At 39.4% G+C, this 19521-nt stretch overlaps 1 protein-coding gene across 1 annotated transcript; it reads left to right on the top strand.

Annotated features, from left to right (window-relative positions):
* The first annotated feature begins 5722 nt into the window (after positions 1-5722).
* Positions 5723-7563, top strand: LOC131882513 (glutaminyl-peptide cyclotransferase-like). Its single transcript, XM_059229670.1, has 3 exons — positions 5723-6275; positions 6355-6710; positions 7214-7563. The coding sequence occupies exons 1-3, from the start codon at positions 5900-5902 to the stop codon at positions 7523-7525; spliced, it is 1044 nt and encodes a 347-aa protein (XP_059085653.1). The 5' UTR covers positions 5723-5899; the 3' UTR covers positions 7526-7563.
* The last annotated feature ends 11958 nt before the right edge of the window (positions 7564-19521 follow it).

Here is a 19521-nt window from a genome sequence, read left to right as displayed (position 1 = left end):
ACTGCATGAAAAAAATTATAAACGAAAATGGTTTTAAGAATAAAAGAATGAAGTGGTCATGAATGATAAAATAGTTGACTAGAAATCACAGAGAATATGACTAGAATTGGTTCAGTGCACATGAAAAAAGTGAAGAGGGAAATTGCAAACAGCACATAAACAAGTAGGTAAAGGTAAGTGATTAAATTCTTGGTTATTGCAGAGAAGAGGATGGGCCAGATTGAAGAGATCTTTTGTCAGCTCCCATCGTTGATGGCATTGGGCCGGGAGCTGGACAAAGGTGCGTGACCACCAACACTCCGAAAGGATGTTCTCGGGCCAAGGACAATAAGGTGTAAGCAAGCCCTTGACCGGGACGGACAATTTGTGTCCGGATTTCACCTCCGGAAAGGTCAGGTTCCCAACACTGTTGGACACAAACCTTGCAAGCCTGATGATGAGGGGCTTAGTTTCGCATAGAAAATGCGTCCATGCATTGTTGGCATATTGGGGTACACAGAGGTATTGCTTGAGGAACTCAGTGAAGGTGGCATCGGCGGAGTTGAGGGCGGATTGGGCGGAGTTGGGGCGCCAAAGGTGAAGGCCGCAGAGGAAAATTGGAGTGATGTATTTAGGTCCGGAAGAGTTGAAGAACTATTGGAAGGGGAAGATTCTTGATGGGTAGTATATTGCACATGTATCCGATCCTGGCCCTGGCCTTGGTTATTGCGGACTGGAGGTAATTGGTGAAGGATAGTTGGGTGGAGAAGGTGAAACCGACATAATTAAAGTTATTGACGCTTTCAATCGGACCATTGTTAATATGGAGAGAGGCGGAAGGCAGACGACCTTTATGGAAAACCATAGCCTTCGTCTTGATGGTATTGACTTGAAGGCCGTTCTCTTGGCAGTAACCTTGGAGGGCATCGATGGCATTTTGCAATTCCACGGCTGAATCAGCCAAGAGAACCAAGTCGTGTGCATATTGAAAATATTGTACCGGAAAATGGTTGATGGTGGGGGCCTTGGTTTGTGAGGGCTTCGGGCAGGTCGGATACATAAACATTGAAAAGAATTGGCGATAGTTTTTGCAACCTTAGAAAAGATTTTTGTTAAATATTGCGCATTGTATCTCGTTTTTTTTTCGTGCGTGTACTAAAGTGAACAATACCTCAGAGAGACCTTTACCTGTTAAAGGTATCTTTGATTCATCAGACAGCTGCCACTTAAAGGAGTCAACAGATAACTCGTTGTGGGTTCTGGGTCAAGTTGCCTTTTGGGTCGAGTTGTTCAAGTCAGGCATCAAGAAAGAACAGACGGTAGATTTGAATTGGATATCTTTCAATCATTTTATTTCTCTTTCAAAATCATATTTCGAAGTGTTATCTGACAATAATGGAAAATCACCAATGTATTGTGAATTAGGGATGAAAAGATGAATACGGGGGTGGTAATGAACAAATCGGGACAACCATTATGAAAATCTTGTCTTTGAAATTACCACAACAAAACTGGATTCATGTGAAAGATCCAACTGTCACAGTTTTGATGATGTAGTGTTTGCTTTGGTATGTTGTTTGGTTCTGAAAAATTTTGAATGCAAAGTAAAGTAGTTTGAGCCATTCTTTCAAAATGTCTGCAACTTGACATTGCCCAGGACAAAGCAAAGCCTCACATCTCCCCGAAAACCAGGTGTTTCTTAGCCAAAAGGAGGATCAAGGTGTTGCTCCATGCACCTTTACAGCCCAGATTTGTCATCCTGCAACTTCTAACCTTTTTCCACAGCTAAAGTTCAAGCATGCTGGACACATACAATTTTGAGCTTAATGTTGTTTTGAAACGGGTGCTTCGGCAGCTCTGCCAAGGAGGCCTCCAACAGGTTTTTGACAACTGGATGAAGATGATGCAAAAGGGGATTGCTGTGCATGGCGACTATATCGAAAAATGTTGCAAATCGAGTTTTTTGATATCTCTTTTAGTTTTAGAGAAAATTTAGCGGTCCTGATTTGTTTCGTACCACCCTCGTAGATAAAGCTATTTGGTATTAAAATCGTCTTAACTTAAATAGCCTCATTAAGTGAAAGCTAAAGTGCCATATATTCCATTAAAAACCTGAACTTGAAACAATGAAAATACTACTTACTGATGCCAAACATTGATCTATTTCCTCTCTCCTCACTTGTATAAGTGGTTTTTATCTCCTTCGGCATTCCTTTGATGTTGTTAGGCCCTTTCATAATAAAAATAAATCTTGTCGGCCTCTTTTCATATCTCGGGTTTGGTTCTTTATCCCAACGGAGTATAACACCATTTCCCTTATCTTAGCTCTCAGTACTCATCATTCAGTCGATCAACAGCATTCTCGTCGACTTTAAAAGCGCCCATCAACAAACCACTCAAAATGATCGCTGTAAACACCCGAATCACGAGAATCCATCCCTAGATCATGCTTAATGCTCGTCTCTACATTTATGTCTTGCTTTTCATATCCCAGAACTTGACGTGCTTAGGAAATCTGGTCCCTCTCTTGCTTCTTCTTGCTTCTTGCTTTAGTCTATGATCCCCCATGGCAAGTGAATTAAGTGCAGGATCACTTCTTCTCGGATGGAATAGAACCTCGCCATGTCTGGCATCATGAGCATTCCTTGCTTTAGATTCGCCTCATTTCAAGAGGCTGGCTTGTTCGAAAACGAGTTCATTAAGATCCATGTTCACTTGGTGCTCAAAGCGAGAGAGAATGAGGGACCCGGTCCATCTAAGTTGGTCCACTTGGGTATGGATCTTCCTGGTTGAGAATGGGCCTGTCTCATGTGAGATAAGAACGAAGAGCAGGAAAGAACCTCCTCAGGCGTTTCGGACTTAAAAATACTGTGGGACACGCGATTCATTCGATCAAAGGATGGAAAAAGAACCGAGCCATTGTGTACTCTTGTAATTCATTTTTTTGCACTAGCGCCTTGGAATCCGCAATGAAGGGAGATATGGATAATTTTGTAAGTACTACAATGCCCGACCAGACTTCCTTATGTAAATTGGAGTTAGTTATATGAACAATATCAAAGTATAGATAACACCTAGACATTCGTCCTTGAAAAGTGTTTTGTTACGCAAATTTTTATTGGATTCGTAGTCGTAATAAATTGAACTCGCAAATAAGGATAATGAATTAGAATTACTATTAGCACGGTGATTAAAAGCCTGATCAAGTTTCTCGGGAAATACTCAAATGCATTGTGATATTTTGTTCACCTTGCAAAACCACGCGAAACTACTTCGCTTAATTTACATCTAACTCAGATGAATGAAAAGCGGAAAAAATGGAAGGGCATAGAAAATGCGTGATTTCTTAAAACCTGTATGACGGAAACTTTTGGAGCCCAGATCGTTAATTCATGAATAGAAATTATCATGTGATCTATTCAACCACTACTTAGTTATACAGGATTCAAAGATCTTGTGGTCATGCGTCGTAGCTCCAAAATTAATTTATTTTCTTAACGTCACTCGAGTCAAAAATTAATTTATTTTCTTAACGTCACTCGAGTCAAAAATTATCTTTAACTTTCATGTTTAATCTCAAAATAGCGCAAAATGTAATAGACTATCTGTTAAAATTCAATATAGGCAATTTTCTTAGTATTATTCTTGAGAAAATTGACGAAGTCTCAAAAATCCAGTATCTTCTTCAGAAAAGGCACAATTCACCAAGAATACTTGTTGCATGTTTTTTGCTCAAGGATTCGAGTGAGTGCATAAATAGTACCTCTTTCAAGATTTGATAAATGGTTTTTTTGGAAAATAAAATTTGTGAAGTGTATGTCAATTAATGGTGTACAAGATTTTGAAATATTTTGAGTTTAAATAAGGAAGCGAAAAGTAATATTCAAAAGCAAAACTAAAAGCAAGATGTTTCTGCATTCAGTAAACTGAATATTTTTTTCAAAATATGTTTTTATGTCGAGAAAAACAGTCCTCCACTTGGCAAAAGAACTCACTAGCGTCTCCACGAGTGTGTGTGTTTTTTTCCGTTGGAAATTTTAGTCATTCTATCAGCAAAGAAGATGTAAAAAACCAACAAATCAGATTGTAAATGTAATATCCAAAATATCTGTTTGTGAAAGGTTGATGTTATGTTAAAATGCACAAAGAATAAGCAGTCTACATTTCAGTGTCGTGGGTAGATATGTTTGATAAGAACTAAAATGTAAATAGGTTAGAACCATCTAGGATGTATTGTTTCAAATTGACCAATAATTTTAATGTTCCTGGGTTATAAAAAATGAAGGCATGCCCACTTAAATTCGAATTTATAATGTAAGCAAGAGTGCCAAAATTCTGGTTTGGATGAGGAACGACAAAATCGCTCTTAAAATCATTTATTGCAACCATGGTGGAGGTGAATTCTTATATTCAAAAGTAAGAAAGATATTTTAGAAATTTCTTCGCATTTATCGTTACTTTCATCAAGGGAAAATGATCATTCATGGCTCAAAACATTACTTTTAAATCCGCCCTCTAGCGATGATCATCTAATCAATGGAAAATGAAGATCTATCCTTAATTGACCGTCCTGTTGAACCGATCTATTTGAATTGAATTTGAAAATTGAATCCAGTCAAAAAAAGAGATTTATCTGGCCCACCATATTTGCATCAAGCCCATGGAACATTTGCTTTTTTTTATTTGATCATAAAACGGAAGTGTCATTCATTCATTGCACGTGTCATTGCTGCTTAGCATAATTGAAAAAAGGAATATTTACGTACATCACGACTTTATTCAATGGGAACTTGCTTTTTGGGTTGACCTTTACACGTCGATTGAGCATCAAACTCATTTATTTGTAACGTGAACACATCCCATAAACCAGATAAGTATGACGTGCAGTGATTCAAGAACGACAGCTTGATGAAATGGAGGCTACAGAAAGTTTGAATGCGATCATCCATTCCCATGTTTTCCTCTGCCTCTTGTTCTGAAGACGCATATCCGTCTTGCATTCATCCGAGAGCATGTAGTACTCCATTCATGTCCTGATTTATGGTCCCAGGTGATGAATCTCACAATATGCCATGGACAAGAAGACGTCCCAGATTGAACAGCCCACCAAGCAAGCGCCTTTTGTACCATAAATATACGTAACAAGACTTCGAACTCCATTCTTGAGCGTGTTGTTGTTCCTTCATTCCACGGAGCAAGAAGATAACATCCAATCGATCTTCCCCAATGAAAACCTCGCGAGATGAGCTAGAGAACTAACAATTGATTTTACTTTGATGGAATCTCACGGCACATTCACATCAATCCACAAAGATCCCTTGGGCTAGTTAAGTGGATTCGGACGGCCCATCTGAAAAAGCATCAAAGGTTATCTTGAGCAAGAAGAAAGGTAAAAAAGTTTTGGAATAAATTTTAATTCAACTGACACTTGTGCGAGTCAAATGAAAAGGAATGGTCCAAAGCAAAGGCTCAAATCTCTAATGTTATGAATAAATCTTAAATTTTGGCCAATACAGATTAGTTTTGATATGCAATTAGTTATCAGCATAATTATGGTAGATTCAAATATAATTAAATGAGATCTAATACAATCAAAATTATGTTTTAACATCTGGGCAGTGATTCTCAGTTTAGATTTGATAATGTCAAAATTGGCATGTCTTCATATTCTTTAAACACGAGAGGTTATATTTGATAAAGAATAGCCAAACGTGCGGCTTCCTTGACTCTTACTTTATTATTGTGTACTGTACGTTGAACGAAGGTCAATTGACATTCTTTTGTTTCAAATTAGCTCTGGGCTTATCTCTGCCAAGCACCAATAACTGATAATTCAATTTAAAAGCGTCAAATATTCGTTCCATTCGTTAATTTGCCCTGACCCCTTTGATCATTCACCCGTGATAAGAGAGATAAGGGGATGATGACTTGTCATAATTTATTGTGCTTGACCCTCTTTTCTCTTGTCTTCACCATTGGCAGTGGTTGTTGGTTGGACGACCAAACCAACCATGTCCCCACAGATTTGACCCTCAACGAGGAGCTCGTTCTCCTCTTGGGACTGGAACTTGGTCATGAACTCAATTTTAAGGAACACCTCCAAAACATTCTGATCCCCCGAACGGTTGGGTCCGAAAACCACACGCTGGTCCAGAATTACATCATTGGCACGCTCCAAGATCTGGGATGGTCGATCTCTTTGGACCAATTCACACAGGACACACCCTTGGGACCGAGACCCTTCACAAATATTATTGCAGACCTCAACCCTGCGAGTCCAAGACGAATGATAATAGGTAGGTAATATGATGTTCCTTCATGGCGGTCACTTCGTTATCCCATTCAGCACGTGAGATGATGGGAATTGTGTTCCAGCCGCCCATTATGATACGTTAACAAGCATTGGTGGCTTTGTCGGAGCGACGGATGCGGCTGTTCCAGTTGCCATGATGCTTAATCTGGCATCGACGATGACAAAGTCTTTCCAGGATGCCTTGGCAATCCGCCCAGATTTAACGCCTTCATTAGTCTTCTTTGATGGGGAGGAGGCTTTGAAGTCATGGACGTCTGAGGACTCCCTGTACGGTTCCACCCATTTGGCGGATCTCTGGCACAACCAGACGTATGAAAATTTAGATTGTCACGAAACCACGTCCCAAATGGATAGGATGGATGTCCTAGTTCTTATGGATCTCTTGGGAACTCCGGACCCTGACTTTCAGTCATTTCAAGTAAGAAACGGAGTTTGAGTTTTACTGCAACACAGCGAGGAATTTGATACAGGGACAATGAGCCCTCTTTCGGCGAGGAATGGAACTTAATTGTTGTAAAAACTTGATTATTACTGTTGTGGAGAGCAACAACTTTTCTATTCTATTTGCTGCAATTGGAGGTCATTTTATTCTCATCCTATTTTTCAAGTTGACTTGCGGTTATAAGAAGTGATTACATTCACATTTCTGAAGACTTAGAAATGAGGCATCATAGTTTTTATTCTTGTCCAAATTTTCATGATGTTAAAAATGTTAAAAGCCAGCGATGAGTGCCTGAAACTTTGTGTGAAGAGGAATAATCTTCTGCTTTGGTTCAGATAAAGCAACCTCTCGGTTCAGAACATGTTGCAAATCCCCCAATGTATGAGAACGTGCAATGTTTCGATTCTTCAAAGACAGATGGCGCATCTGACGAGAAGGAAAATCGCCCTTTTCTCTGTTGTCCCATTTGCATTTTCCAGTTCGATAGCGAGGACGATGGACCGAATCCTTACTACGGTATGATGGATGCCATAGAGGAATCTTTGGATCATTTCATCCCCAGTGACACGAAATCTATGTTCAATGGCCTGCAATCTAGCTCCCATGTACAGGACGATTGCACACCATTCTGGAACTTGGGGCTGAAGCGAATCCATCATTGGATAACCCGCCCCTTCCCATCCATGTGGCACACCTTAGGGGACAATTGGGACGCCCTGGATTTTGACTACATCCAGCGAATGAACATGATCCTTCGTATCTTCACGGCAGAGTACATGCAAATGCAATAAATCTGTCGCAAAAGCCCTGAGGCTATTGTACCACGGAAGTCTCCTGTTTGAGAAACTATATGACTCAAGGCACAACAAGGTTTCTTGGCTATCAACCGCTCAGTCAAAAAAGACCAGAGGGATTCCAACCCCTTTCAGGGTTAATGTGATGGAAAAATAACACAGAAGGTCGACAATGATCCTTAGCAGTTATTTTTGGCAGTCCCAGACGTTTCATATTTGCTCACGGAGGGAAAGCAAAGACTAGGGAGAACAAAGGTATCCGCGATTTCTTGGCGGCAGAATTGAAATTCTAGTCATGGCCGGAGCTGGAAACTCGTCTGCATTCCTCTGAGAAGCCTTGGTCAATTTCACGGACTCCGCTTCGAGCCATCCAAGTCCGCCGAACACATTTGTCTTCCTATATCTTGCATTTGAGTTAAACCTCAAGGACAGAGCTGGAAGTGCCCTTGAAATATGGTCGTTAACTTTCAGGTAACATATTGAGCGGGAAATTCGAAATGGAGGTCGAAAAGTAAGTACAACGTTTTATCGGATCGAACTAGAGGCCTTGGCATTTGGAAAAATCCTTTTTACAATGGCTACACTAAGGAAGTAATGTGGCAAGGAACACGTTGTCATGTTGCCAACCTGTGAATGTTTTTTTTCCTAGGGACAGATTACTTGTGAATATTGGCACATTCTTTCTACTACAAGGACTCTCTATTGGGCGATAAGAAAAGCAAATCCTTTCTCGATGGAATTTGTCGAAATGGCAATGGCACAAGAGGGCCCAGACTTGATTGAGCAGATCCAGCTCTTACTTCCTGCATTTCTCTGGTTGTCTTTGATCCGTCTTTCAATTTGAGATTGTCCAATAAAAATCGTACCACTCTCGGCTTGTGCCAGAATTGGATTGTCGAAACCAAGTTTTCCAAATGGAGAACGGCAATGAGGCTCTCAGTCACGTCGGTCCTTTTTCCCATTATGGCCCAAGGAAGTTGGAACTTCAGGAACACCTTTGTTCCCAAAATGAGCCTGAAGTTTGGGACATTTTTCTCAATAACACATGGAGTTGATCCCAGAGAGATTTGCCTGTTCCACGTGCCGGAGATCTCTTTCTTCCTCAATTCCACTGGATCACTTCAAGTGGAGTCGTACAAGTAAGTCGGCCTGTCGGAATATTCAGGGAAATGTCATTGTAAAACGAGACGGCTGATGTCCTCTGGGTGCCAACGAACAATTTACGAGACTCAAATTCAAGCTTGCTGGTTGTTCTTGTGCGATGCAAAACGACTTCAGTTCTCTCGTTGCTCAAAGTACTCATGAGGCTCAGCACATAACGGTTGTCAGGTTGCAAAAACGGATTGAATCGCGTTCGTGTGCTCGGCGAGGGCTGCGGTCTTTGTTGGACCTTTTGTGTTTCACTAGGGATAGAAGAAAAAAAAGATGTCCAAATAAGTTTGGCTTCAAACTAGTTTGAAAAGAAACAAGCAGTCAAGCCTACAACTCTAGGTAGATAATCCAATAACAACGTATCAAATGATTTGGTTTGGTTTTTATGGGCTTTTTTTCTAGCCGCTATGGGGAATGTAAACCCCAGTTGACTTTGAAAACATTTTGTAGTTCTAGAGTACATCAAAAGTTGCCAACTCTAGAGGCTATTGCAGTTTTCATGATTTATTTGTTTCAATTGGATTGGGGCCAAAGATAGATTGGCTCTGTACCTATAATATTTCTTCAAAACAAATTGTCTCTGTTTTCCTTTAGAGCTCTAGTCTCAATGCAACTTTAACTCAAAGTAATTTCAAAATATTTTTGAAGACATATTGAGTGTGCCTTGAAGGAAGTGGGCATGGATGAGTAAAGACTGATGTTATGTCCAAACTTTAGGTTAAATAATTTTCAAGCTATGAAAAGATCAATTACAATCTAATGGCTTACAGCACCGCTGGGTGGTAAAATAATTTGTTCTTTAGGATGTTTAGGTGCCTTGAAATGCCAATCTATTTGATTTCAATGCTTCATGTCAGACAGGAACGCCCAAAAGGTAATTGTTTTGAACTGCAGAATTCGAATTCATTCTTTTTGGCAAATAAACATCCTTGGCTTGCAAATCAAATCCTAACCAATCAAATATTGTAGGTCAAGCTAATTCAAGCGCTTTGACCATCAAGCCAAACCAAGCTTCAAGCCAGCTTGGGCCCATCTCTAGTGTTATATCTGCAATGGTTCATTCATACTTGAGAAATGGCAGCAGAGTGGTGCATTGCATCTATCTTGATCAAGACCGAAGTTCTCCGTTGGAGAACCTGCTTGGTGCCACCCATGGTGCTAACGGAAGGTCTGATATATACTCGCGATCATTTGTTCTTTGTTTCACCACTCAGAGTCCCACCAGGATCCAGACTCATTGCTCTAAATGCAAACAAAGGGTTTTCACTTTTTCTCTTTCGCGTTATAATTGTCTTGTTTTAGTTGGCCTTTTAATAACTCGCTCAGAAGTAGGGGAACGACACGCCGCGTTCCACTTCAATGTGATAATTCTTAGAACTTTCCCAAGCAAAGATGGCACCCGACTGATCTTTGCAAAGAGCAATGGGATTTATCAAACAATCAATTTTGCTCATTTGGGCTATTTTACGTTATCTTTTAATTGCAATGTAAAGCGTTGTCGTTGCCATGTCGTATTTTTGTTTCACAATTCAAAATTGTCTATCTTTGGGATAAATTAAGTCTAAATATTCAACGGAATTCGACAGCCTTGAAATTTTGAAAAAAAACCACACGAAAAAAACAAATTCGTTTTTCTTACCCCAAAGTATACTAGCGAAAAAAATGAACACATTTGACTGAACTGTTTTTCTCGGATAATTTTCCAGTCCACCACCTCACATCTGTATTTGTGACCCAATGAGCCAGAAGTTCTTTCCAGGCCTAAAATTTGTAACTGCACTTTCTGGCCAGCTTACGCGGTATGGTAAAACCTTGAAGAGGGTCTGTTGGGTGCAGGTCCCCAAATTTTCTGGTTCCACAATCGAAACGTTCTGGAACCTGGAACCATGCAACTTCCAGAATGTCCATTTCATATCCGACCAGCCTTCACCAGTCAATGGGCTGAAAGGGCAGGATGACAAGACTAGATAATTTATGTTTGAAAGAAATCTGAAACCCTTGATGCAAACCCACTCGACCAAGAAACTAAAGAATGGAAAAAGATACCCATAGAATACCTAAGCGTCATAAAACCTAGATTATTATTGTGATTTTGTTTTGGTCAACTGCATTGAAGACGATGAAGACGAGACAGGTTACTAGCCCAAGATTTTGAGGCATAATGCCAGAGTGGTGGTCTTTTGGCCGTTAGAGCAAGATGATCTTGGCTGGAATCCAGAACCAAGCTCAATTAGCAGAGATAAACAGCAATGGCATCCAGGCCTACTGAGGCCAATAACTGTCATCTCGATTCACCATGAGTGATCTCAATAGATGGTGAGTTTGGTTAATGATGCGGCCCACGATTAATTTTGCGTCAATGGGCAAGGAAATGAAGAGGAAGTTGGCTTTCGACTAACGTCTGGTCTCATCAATATCCAGAAAAAAAAGGCCAGGAAAAAGCTTGCCAGACTTGGCGGCCATCGTTAACAAAAGATATAATTTTGTTCATTGATCATTCCCATTGAATTTAGTGCAACGGAGCAAAATTGGTTTCCTTATCCTCTTATAAAACACACAAGCATTCTAAATACAAAAGAAAGTTTAATTCTGGATATTTTTTGAAAATAAAGCAATCAGATTATTATGTTCATGAAAATATTAGTCAACATCGAATGGTAAAAAGTCAAGCATTCAATGGACCTGTTGAAAAGGTGCAGTGTACGTTTATGCACAGAGTATAATGTTAGTGTAAACCATGTAAACCACCATACCAGAATGAAAATGAGATACTTTACCCTGCAGTCAGCCACTTCGACTTCTCTTCAAACGGTTTCTCATCGTTGGTTGTGCAAGAAAGGGTTTCCAGGAATTTTTTCTCACTTGCTCCCCAAAGCTAGAAGTTAATGAGAATACTTTTTTTTGACCCATTGAATGCCTCGTTTGAACGATAAAGACATTTCAAATTGATAATTTTTTTGTCATCCAACATCATTCGATTCTGTTGCTCAAGAGGGTTTTTCTGGTGATCATGATTATACTTAAGTTTAATCTTTATGCCTCATAAACAGTTCAAACCTTAAAAAAAAAAAGTTCATATGGCCTGTTTGGGCAAAAATATTTTGGACCATATTTCCGCTTCTCCAACTTTTTTAAAACTATTTTCCACCTTTTCTGCCTTTTTTCATTTTAGAACATTTTAATTCGTATGGCCATTTGGGTCCTTATCTATTTCCTTTTAAACTTGATTTTCCTGTCTAAGGGCTTTAATTACCTCCGTGCAGCATAATCAAGTGGACACGGTGTTCCAAATGCCCTATCAAGTTTCCAGAGAAATTCCCATACACATATTGGCAATTTTCTCCCGCTAAGTCATAAGGAACAACTTTGACTTCATTGCTTTATGGAGTTCTAGCCCAGAAAAAATTATGTATTTTTTTAAATCTTTTAAATTCATAAAAGGTGTGTAATTTTTTACATGGGGTAGAATTCCATAAAGCAATAAAATCATAATTGTTCCCCATGATTTTCTGAGGTAGAAAAATGCCAAGATGTGTTTGGGAAGTTCCGTCAAAACTTTAAAGGGTATTTTTATCACTGTATGCACTGCCGCCCTTCAGCCAGATTTTTTTAACAACTATATCAAATACAACAATGTTTTTATGTTTGGGAACGTCAGGAAAAAGGGAGCTGTATTTGAGCTGGCAATACCTGCCATACTGTGTTTGATCCAACCAAAAACAAAAATCCTTCAGTGAACCAAAGTGCCCTAAGCAGCATTGCTAGGCTCCTGAAGAGAATCAGTTGTATATGTACTATAACATCCGTATCAATTAAAATAGTATCTTATTTGTCAATTATTGCAAGAGAGAAATCTCAACTTCTTGTGGATAAAGTAAAGAAACTCCATAAATAGCGTACTAACTGCAATTGTGTGACTTGCATTTTGTAACAGAAGAAAATGATGCAACAAAAGGGGCGAAAACGATCATTTTGCCATTGTAACAATTTCTTTTGCATTTTCATACCCTTTTCTGCATTTATTTTCTGCATTCTGCATTTTCTGCATTTTTCATAAGTTTTTCTTACTTTTACAACCTTTTGAATTTTCTCAACTACAACAAATTTCAGCCGTTTGGCAATTTTTTTCGAGGTGTATTGATGATTAGGTATGTATGTAAATCATCTAATGTGATTAGCAAAGTCATTTAGGACAAAAACAAAAGGAGATAATCACTTGAAAAGCTGACAATAGTTAAAAATCCGGATGACAACCCTAAAATTATGTTTTAAGGCGCGTTTTTTTTTTCTTCTGAATCATCTCATCACTATGTTTTGCGTTGGATTTTACGAGATTGAAATAGTACATAAAACCTTGGTGGTCAAGTAAAAATCTCTTAAATGGTATGAAACAATTGAATCTATTTCTTCTTAAGAATGAACAAGACTTTAAGCCTCCTTGATCCCTCCCGCATTCAATCTGAAGTACAACTTTCTACCATTCCCGTGGTCTTGAAAGGCCAGTATGGGGCTTTTATACCATATCCTGTCGGGAATAACCTTGATGATCTCTAGCGCAAGCTTAACAGCAACAAAATAGGCACTTCGAGTTGCAAATATAGTTCTTCTGTCCAAGTAATATTTATGAGTGGCTCCAGACACTCTCCATTTGTTCCACTAGCTTTTGTTTCCGCCAGAACTGGCGGCCTCGATTTGACCCTCTTAGCACAAAAAGGCCGGTAATGACCGCAAATGGCAAAACACTCTCCGTCATTGAACCAGTCCATAAAGTACAGACCACACTTTTCTGAACAATAAACCCATCAATGGCACAAATACACGGCCTCAAAAGTGTTCCCTCGTGTTCCCAAAAGGAGCCGATTTATCTTCGATTGCGAAGACCGTGGAAAATCTAGAGATGCGTGGAGAATTCATTTCGTCAAAACTCTGAACAGTATTCATGGTATTCACTTGAGTCTAGGAATTATTCATCTTCTCCATTAGATCATTTCGAATCTTGGCCACACTATATAGGTGAAACAGACTACGAAAAAGGCCAGACTTTGCCCTGGGTCCTTGAACATACAGTGTAGCTGAAAGTAATGAATGTACAGACTGTGAATGAAAGTGGAGATTCATGATCTTTCTCATTGACTCCGGACCCTTTGATGCTGGTTCAGAGTACAGTACAAGTGAACTGGAGTGAATGATATCCGCCTTGTTACTCAACCCATTAGGAAACATATCTGATGTCATAATGCAGTGAAGGAAATCATCAGCAAAGTCGATGAGTCCTCACTATGAAGGAAGGGCCTGGGACTTGTTTGTTCCAAATATTCACGTGCAATTGTAGTAAACCTCTCCAATGCCTTAGTACGTACGTTCCTTTTGAATTCCTTAACAATAAAGTCATTTTGGAGCCAGAAGATTGATTTCTTTTTCTAATGGACTTTTTAGAGTGCTGTAAAGGTAAGGTACTAGAATTTGGTACCAAGAAGGATGACTTAGTGCCATAATGGCTTGATTTGCTACATGTTGCTAATCAACCTTGGCATGTTCAATTAGTGTTTGTAAGGTTAAAAAAACAAGAAAATGTGAACTTGAGGACGTCAGTTTAAAAAAGGGAGAAAAGGGCTCATTCCAGTGCTGAATACCATTTTCCTTTATGATAGCATGATTGATATGTTCCATGAATAGTACTTCTAGCCTAATTAAAAAGATAATGGATCCTACTAAGCATGCACTAGCATTGAAAAAAAGGTATATTGATGTTTTTAAATAAATCAACAAAAAAAAAATGTTGAGCCATGTAGCCATAATGGTCAGAGAATGAGTATAGAAAATAACCTCAATTTATAGCTCTCAACCAGAAAATGAAAGCATGTTTTACAAAATAGTATGACTAGTTGAAAACCAACAATGAAAAAAAATGAACGCTTTTTACAATCAGAAGGATAATTGAGGAATCAAAATAATGATGCTAGAATGTTCTCATGCTCTCAAAATGAGTACAGAAAGCAAAAACGAAATAGTATAGGATGAAATTACAAAAGGGCATGTTTTTGTCAGCAACATAAGGCTTTTATTCTTTGATCTCAATTAATTCAGTTGGTCAGAATTTCGCGATTGCTCCCCCTATCAAAAAAGAACCAGTTGTCTTGCCTGCATTGAGTCATGAACCACTGGAAAATGGACAGGGGATGCTTGGGTCGAGAATTGTCATTTCGGAATCGAGTTGAGGTCTTTTTCATATTAGACAAGCCTCAGGTCACTAAAACTACATATTTCATTTCTCACCTCAACCGAACGACCGGATCAAAAGTTATGCCCTCTCAAAAGTCACGAAAAAACATAATCTTGTGGTAATAGATTACCAAGTGCCCTTTTATTTGCTGTACTTTTGGAGGGCATAGCTTTTGATTCAAAGGTCCAATCGAGGTAAAAATTGAAAGATGTACTCGTACCAACCTTGGGTGATTCTCTTATGTAGAAGAACGCAATGTCTTATCCCATTCAGAAATACCGATTCCCGATCCTGGTATCCCCATCCATGTTCCAGTGGTTCATGACTGGAGTAAAACGTCTTTCAAACATTACTCAGATTCAACGACTTTTGGCGTTCTAGGCTAGCGAACTAGGTATTCAAGACGACATTTTTAAGCCAGACTAACAAATCATTATTACATCATTTCTGTTGTTTTACTCAAGTCATTTTTGTATTTATTCCTGTGTTTCAGACTTGGTTTCTCATGCATTCGAAGGGTTTCTAAGACCATTACTACCTATTGAGAAACATTTTGTTGTTGAGGGTATTCTTTTCGCACCAATTTTTTCACATCGTCCTCTTTAAACCTGCTACAAAATGAGCCTCTGGTTTTGCAAGACAATGGTTTGCTTGGGAGAATCCATAATGTGATATTCTTATGAAAATCAGTCTTTGTCTGGATTTTTCCTGATTGGATATCCACCTTTAAATTGAGGGTTTCCGAACAATTTACGACAAATGCTACAACCGTAAGTGATATCTTAATGGAATGGGACATGCCGTTTTCAAATAGAAAAAGTATTTTCCACTTCTGCATGTTTTGAGCAATTGAGCTAATTCGTCACTATGTGAGGAATATTTTCAACTGATGTTACGTGCTTCTGTAAAACGACGCAAAATTGGCCTCAAGTTTTAAGTGTCTTTCGAAATAATCCTTGACAAATCATTTCTGGTCAGTATGGCAGTTCTATGCAGCCTTCGAATTACGGTGTCACTTTGTCCCAAGAATGGGCTCCAAGATTTTGAAGCGAATAAATTTAGAGCACTCTTTTGTCACTCGGATTTCTGTGGCGACAAAGAAAAGGTCCTCGAGTTTTCTCTCGGAAAGCTTTGGCTTTTTGGTCGTGCCATTATTCTTGGAGCATACAATAGAGCGAATCCCATTTCGCAAGTACTTCTTAAAGAGGTCCACGGCCGTTCCATATCACAGATTAAATTTTATCCAGGCCTTCTGAAGAAGTAGACAATGCCATTTCTGAACTTGAAAGAGGGTCTGATTTAATAACTCCAAAGCCTTTGCACGCTCCCTATTGTTGAAAAAGGCCATTTGTATGTATGCCTTTGCCCTTAACAGCTGTCTTTACTCCCCAGCCGAGTAAGTTGAAAGTTTTTGAGGGAAGGCCAAAATTACTTTCCAGTGTTGCAAGTTTAATTACAAAGACCAGAAAATTGAGCCAAAATTACCCAACCAAAAGTCCACGTACTTGGCTCTGAGCAATAATACCGTCCTCGCAATGAACCACAATTGGCTCGAATGCTCACATCTGGCCTTTTACTGGCGAAGGCAAAAAGCCCATGGTTTGTCAGAGCATCGTAAATACAAGTGACCATTTCTGGGGCACTACGAGAAAAACGATCAGAAAAAGCCCAACATTCAATTGGCCATTTTCTTTCAGCCAATTCAAGATTGAGGTGCTTGGGGAGCGTGAGCCTCAATCGATTAGCCACCAGTCTTTGCGTACTTTCAATGAGGTTCCCATCAATCTTCATAGCTCCCGGGGTGTATCCAAACCACGATGATCTTCAGCTTGGAGTGGAATCTCCCAGTTAACAATTCGGCTCAGATTCTATGGCAACCAACCTGAAGCCTGGTTTCATCTTATGGAGGCTCTGTTTGAGTGGGTGGCGTGAGACTTGGGTCATCAAGTTTAAGCCTCTGCGGTTTCTGACTTCTCAATTCGGCTTGTGGTTAGAAAAATATATCGGGTAGCGAGCGAAATACGATACATGGCTATTGTGTAACCTCTTAAAATCTCCGTTGCTGCGTCACTTTGTTTGTTGCAATGTTGATGAGCAGCTGACCAGTAAAAAGAGAGTTGCCGTCTGGTCAACAATGCCCTGCAATAGTGGCAAAATTATGTTCAACTATGATAAATAAACAGACCCATTGGCATTGGTCCATTTTATCCCCAAAAGGCTGGCTGTGACTTTCACAAACCATTACGTGGTAATGCCCAGACTGTAGATCCATATTGCTTCACCACAATGCTTGATTGACCCCATTGTTCACTTCTGAAAGGGTTGGGAGCTGGACTTTTTGGCTGCAAATGTATAGATTGATCTGTCTATTGGTATCAATGACCAAATGTGGCTCCCTTCCAGCTCTATGGACAACCTGGAGGAGTAGAATACAAAGAGGCTTGCAGTCCACCCTAGTTATGCCCTCTGTTAACTCCAACTAGCCAAGCTGCTTTTGTAAAACTTTCCTCTAGGAATGATGTCTGCCTCTTTCCCTTTGTTCATTGGGCAGTGTACAAGTAACTTGAAGGAAGGGGAATGGTAACCTTGTAAATAATATTTTGATAACCTGATGGGAAAGGGTGGAGAACTTCTACCATAAAGTGACACATTCTAGCTCATGGATTCAACCTGGATCTTCTGGGTTAGGTTGTAATTATCAAGGCCTAGCTTGAGTGAGATCCTATAGGGGCATTTAAAGTGCGGACTCTGAATTCTAGATTGAAAATTGTCCCCTGATTGAAGGTCATCTGTTGATCTTGCAACAAGATAGTGAACTACACACACATGCACTACCATCTACTCCCAGGAATGGTTAGAGAGGGGCTCCCTGTCCTTGACTTCCTTGACTACTACATTTAGGTCAGTGTGGCTTTGGAGGCCTGTCATCATCGCCATGTTGTTCTGGAGTAGATAAAGGCTTTCATGGATGCGGTCTGGGAGATAATGCAAGGTCCCGAATTTGAAATGCACATTACGTATTTTTTTTTTAGAATATAACTTCCTCATCATGGCTGCAAAAGCCTAATTGAGAGCCCGTTTGTTCTTTTTCTTGTCAGATTTGTATGCTAATTGTTTTTAAAGAATATAAAAGACAAATCTAGGTTTTGCATTTGTCGAATTTTGTTCTTTGTAGGATTGACAATTACAGGTGCCAGGGCCACAAAAATGTGGCCTCAAATTGGTAAAACCTTAAAAAAGCCCGTTCAATGAAGGGCAAATCTTAAGATTCTTTACTGGTTAGGGAGACGGTAGGCCCATGCTTAATACTAATATACTAATAAATTGAGGACATTGACAGCTAGCATGTTTAGCTTTGGTCTATGTCTGATGCAGAAGAATGTGCTTCCCAAATTCGACAGTTGAACTCATCTTCACCAGCAGTGCTTTGTAGTTTCGGATCCTTTTAGCAGACAAGAAAACATGTACATCTCGTGCAACCTCTGTGCTTAAAAGGGAGGTCACTCAAAAGGCAAAGATATCCCAACAGCTGCTACTTTGGATACAGAATGTGTATATTTAGAAATTGTCCATACACCATATTAACATTGCAGAAAATCTTGAACCCTCTACCAATATGATCGAGAATGAAAGGCATTATCTGTGTGTCAATTTCATGACATAGTTTTCCAACGTATAGCATAGGCTTAGAAAGGCTAGGGAATGAGTGCTTTTTTCCACATGAGACCGAGATGACATTTGCATGGCCATTTCAGACCATGAGCTTGAAGTTATGTAGCGAAAACAACAAATGAAAAGAAACTGGGGGGAATGAGCGGTCTTTTTAGGGCTGCCAGTTTTCCTTTTACTTTCCGGAGGAATTACATTCCAGGAAAAGAGGTTCTCTTGCAACTGGGAGGACTTTCTCGTTTGATGTCTTAATTAAACATTGCTGGTGACGAGGAAAACAATTGCCAACGAGAGCAAATAACTCATTTATCGTTGATGAAAGTAATCATTCCTAGCCTTTGACCTTATCGTATAATACCATTTTGATTCGTCATGACGGGCAATTGTATTTATTGCTTATGTGTCATATTATATATCTGTTTGTTCAAGGACACCCGGGGGGTTATATTAAGAAATATTCTTATATCCAGCATTTGACATAGCTCTATCAAATTTTCCAGCCTCAAGAACCGAAAACTCATTCTTTCAATCCTCAAAGGCCTAACTAAGTCCTTGACTGCCAGCGTATTTGAAATCATCACAGGCCTGGTTTCAGAAATTTGAGATGAAACCCACGATTTTACGAGTAGCCAAATATTTCCAAGCACTAAGGAATACTAAGTGAAAAGTCAGACGAAGAAAATTGTATTATGTACTTTTTCTGCCGTCTGCAATACCACAAACTTATTTCTCTTGGGCATCTGATTTTGAACAGTCCCATATGATCATAATTTCTTGTAGGTTAATTTCTGTTTAGATAGAGCGTGTAATGAAGGGAGCTGAGGAAATTGATGGATAAATCCTGATCTCCAATTTATAACCTTTCACATTGAGTCTGATTCTTCCCCTGATCTCACATCCATCGAAAACGCGTCACCATTCATTCTTGACACGTGTTCGATTCAATAAA

This window comes from Tigriopus californicus, chromosome 6, assembly GCF_007210705.1.
Source record: "Tigriopus californicus strain San Diego chromosome 6, Tcal_SD_v2.1, whole genome shotgun sequence".
Classification (NCBI taxonomy): Eukaryota; Metazoa; Arthropoda; class Copepoda; order Harpacticoida; family Harpacticidae; genus Tigriopus; species Tigriopus californicus.
Note: the sequence above shows the minus strand (reverse complement) of the source record. Positions and strands in the feature narration are given on the sequence as shown.

Coding starts and splice junctions, on each gene's coding strand:
- LOC131882513 (XM_059229670.1), top strand. CDS start 5,900: ATGATGACTTGTCATAATTTATTGTGCTTGACCCTCTTTTCTCTTGTC. Junction 6,276..6,354: donor TCCAAGACGAATGATAATAG/GTAGGTAATATG, acceptor ATTGTGTTCCAG/CCGCCCATTATGATACGTTA. Junction 6,711..7,213: donor CTGACTTTCAGTCATTTCAA/GTAAGAAACGGA, acceptor TGCATTTTCCAG/TTCGATAGCGAGGACGATGG.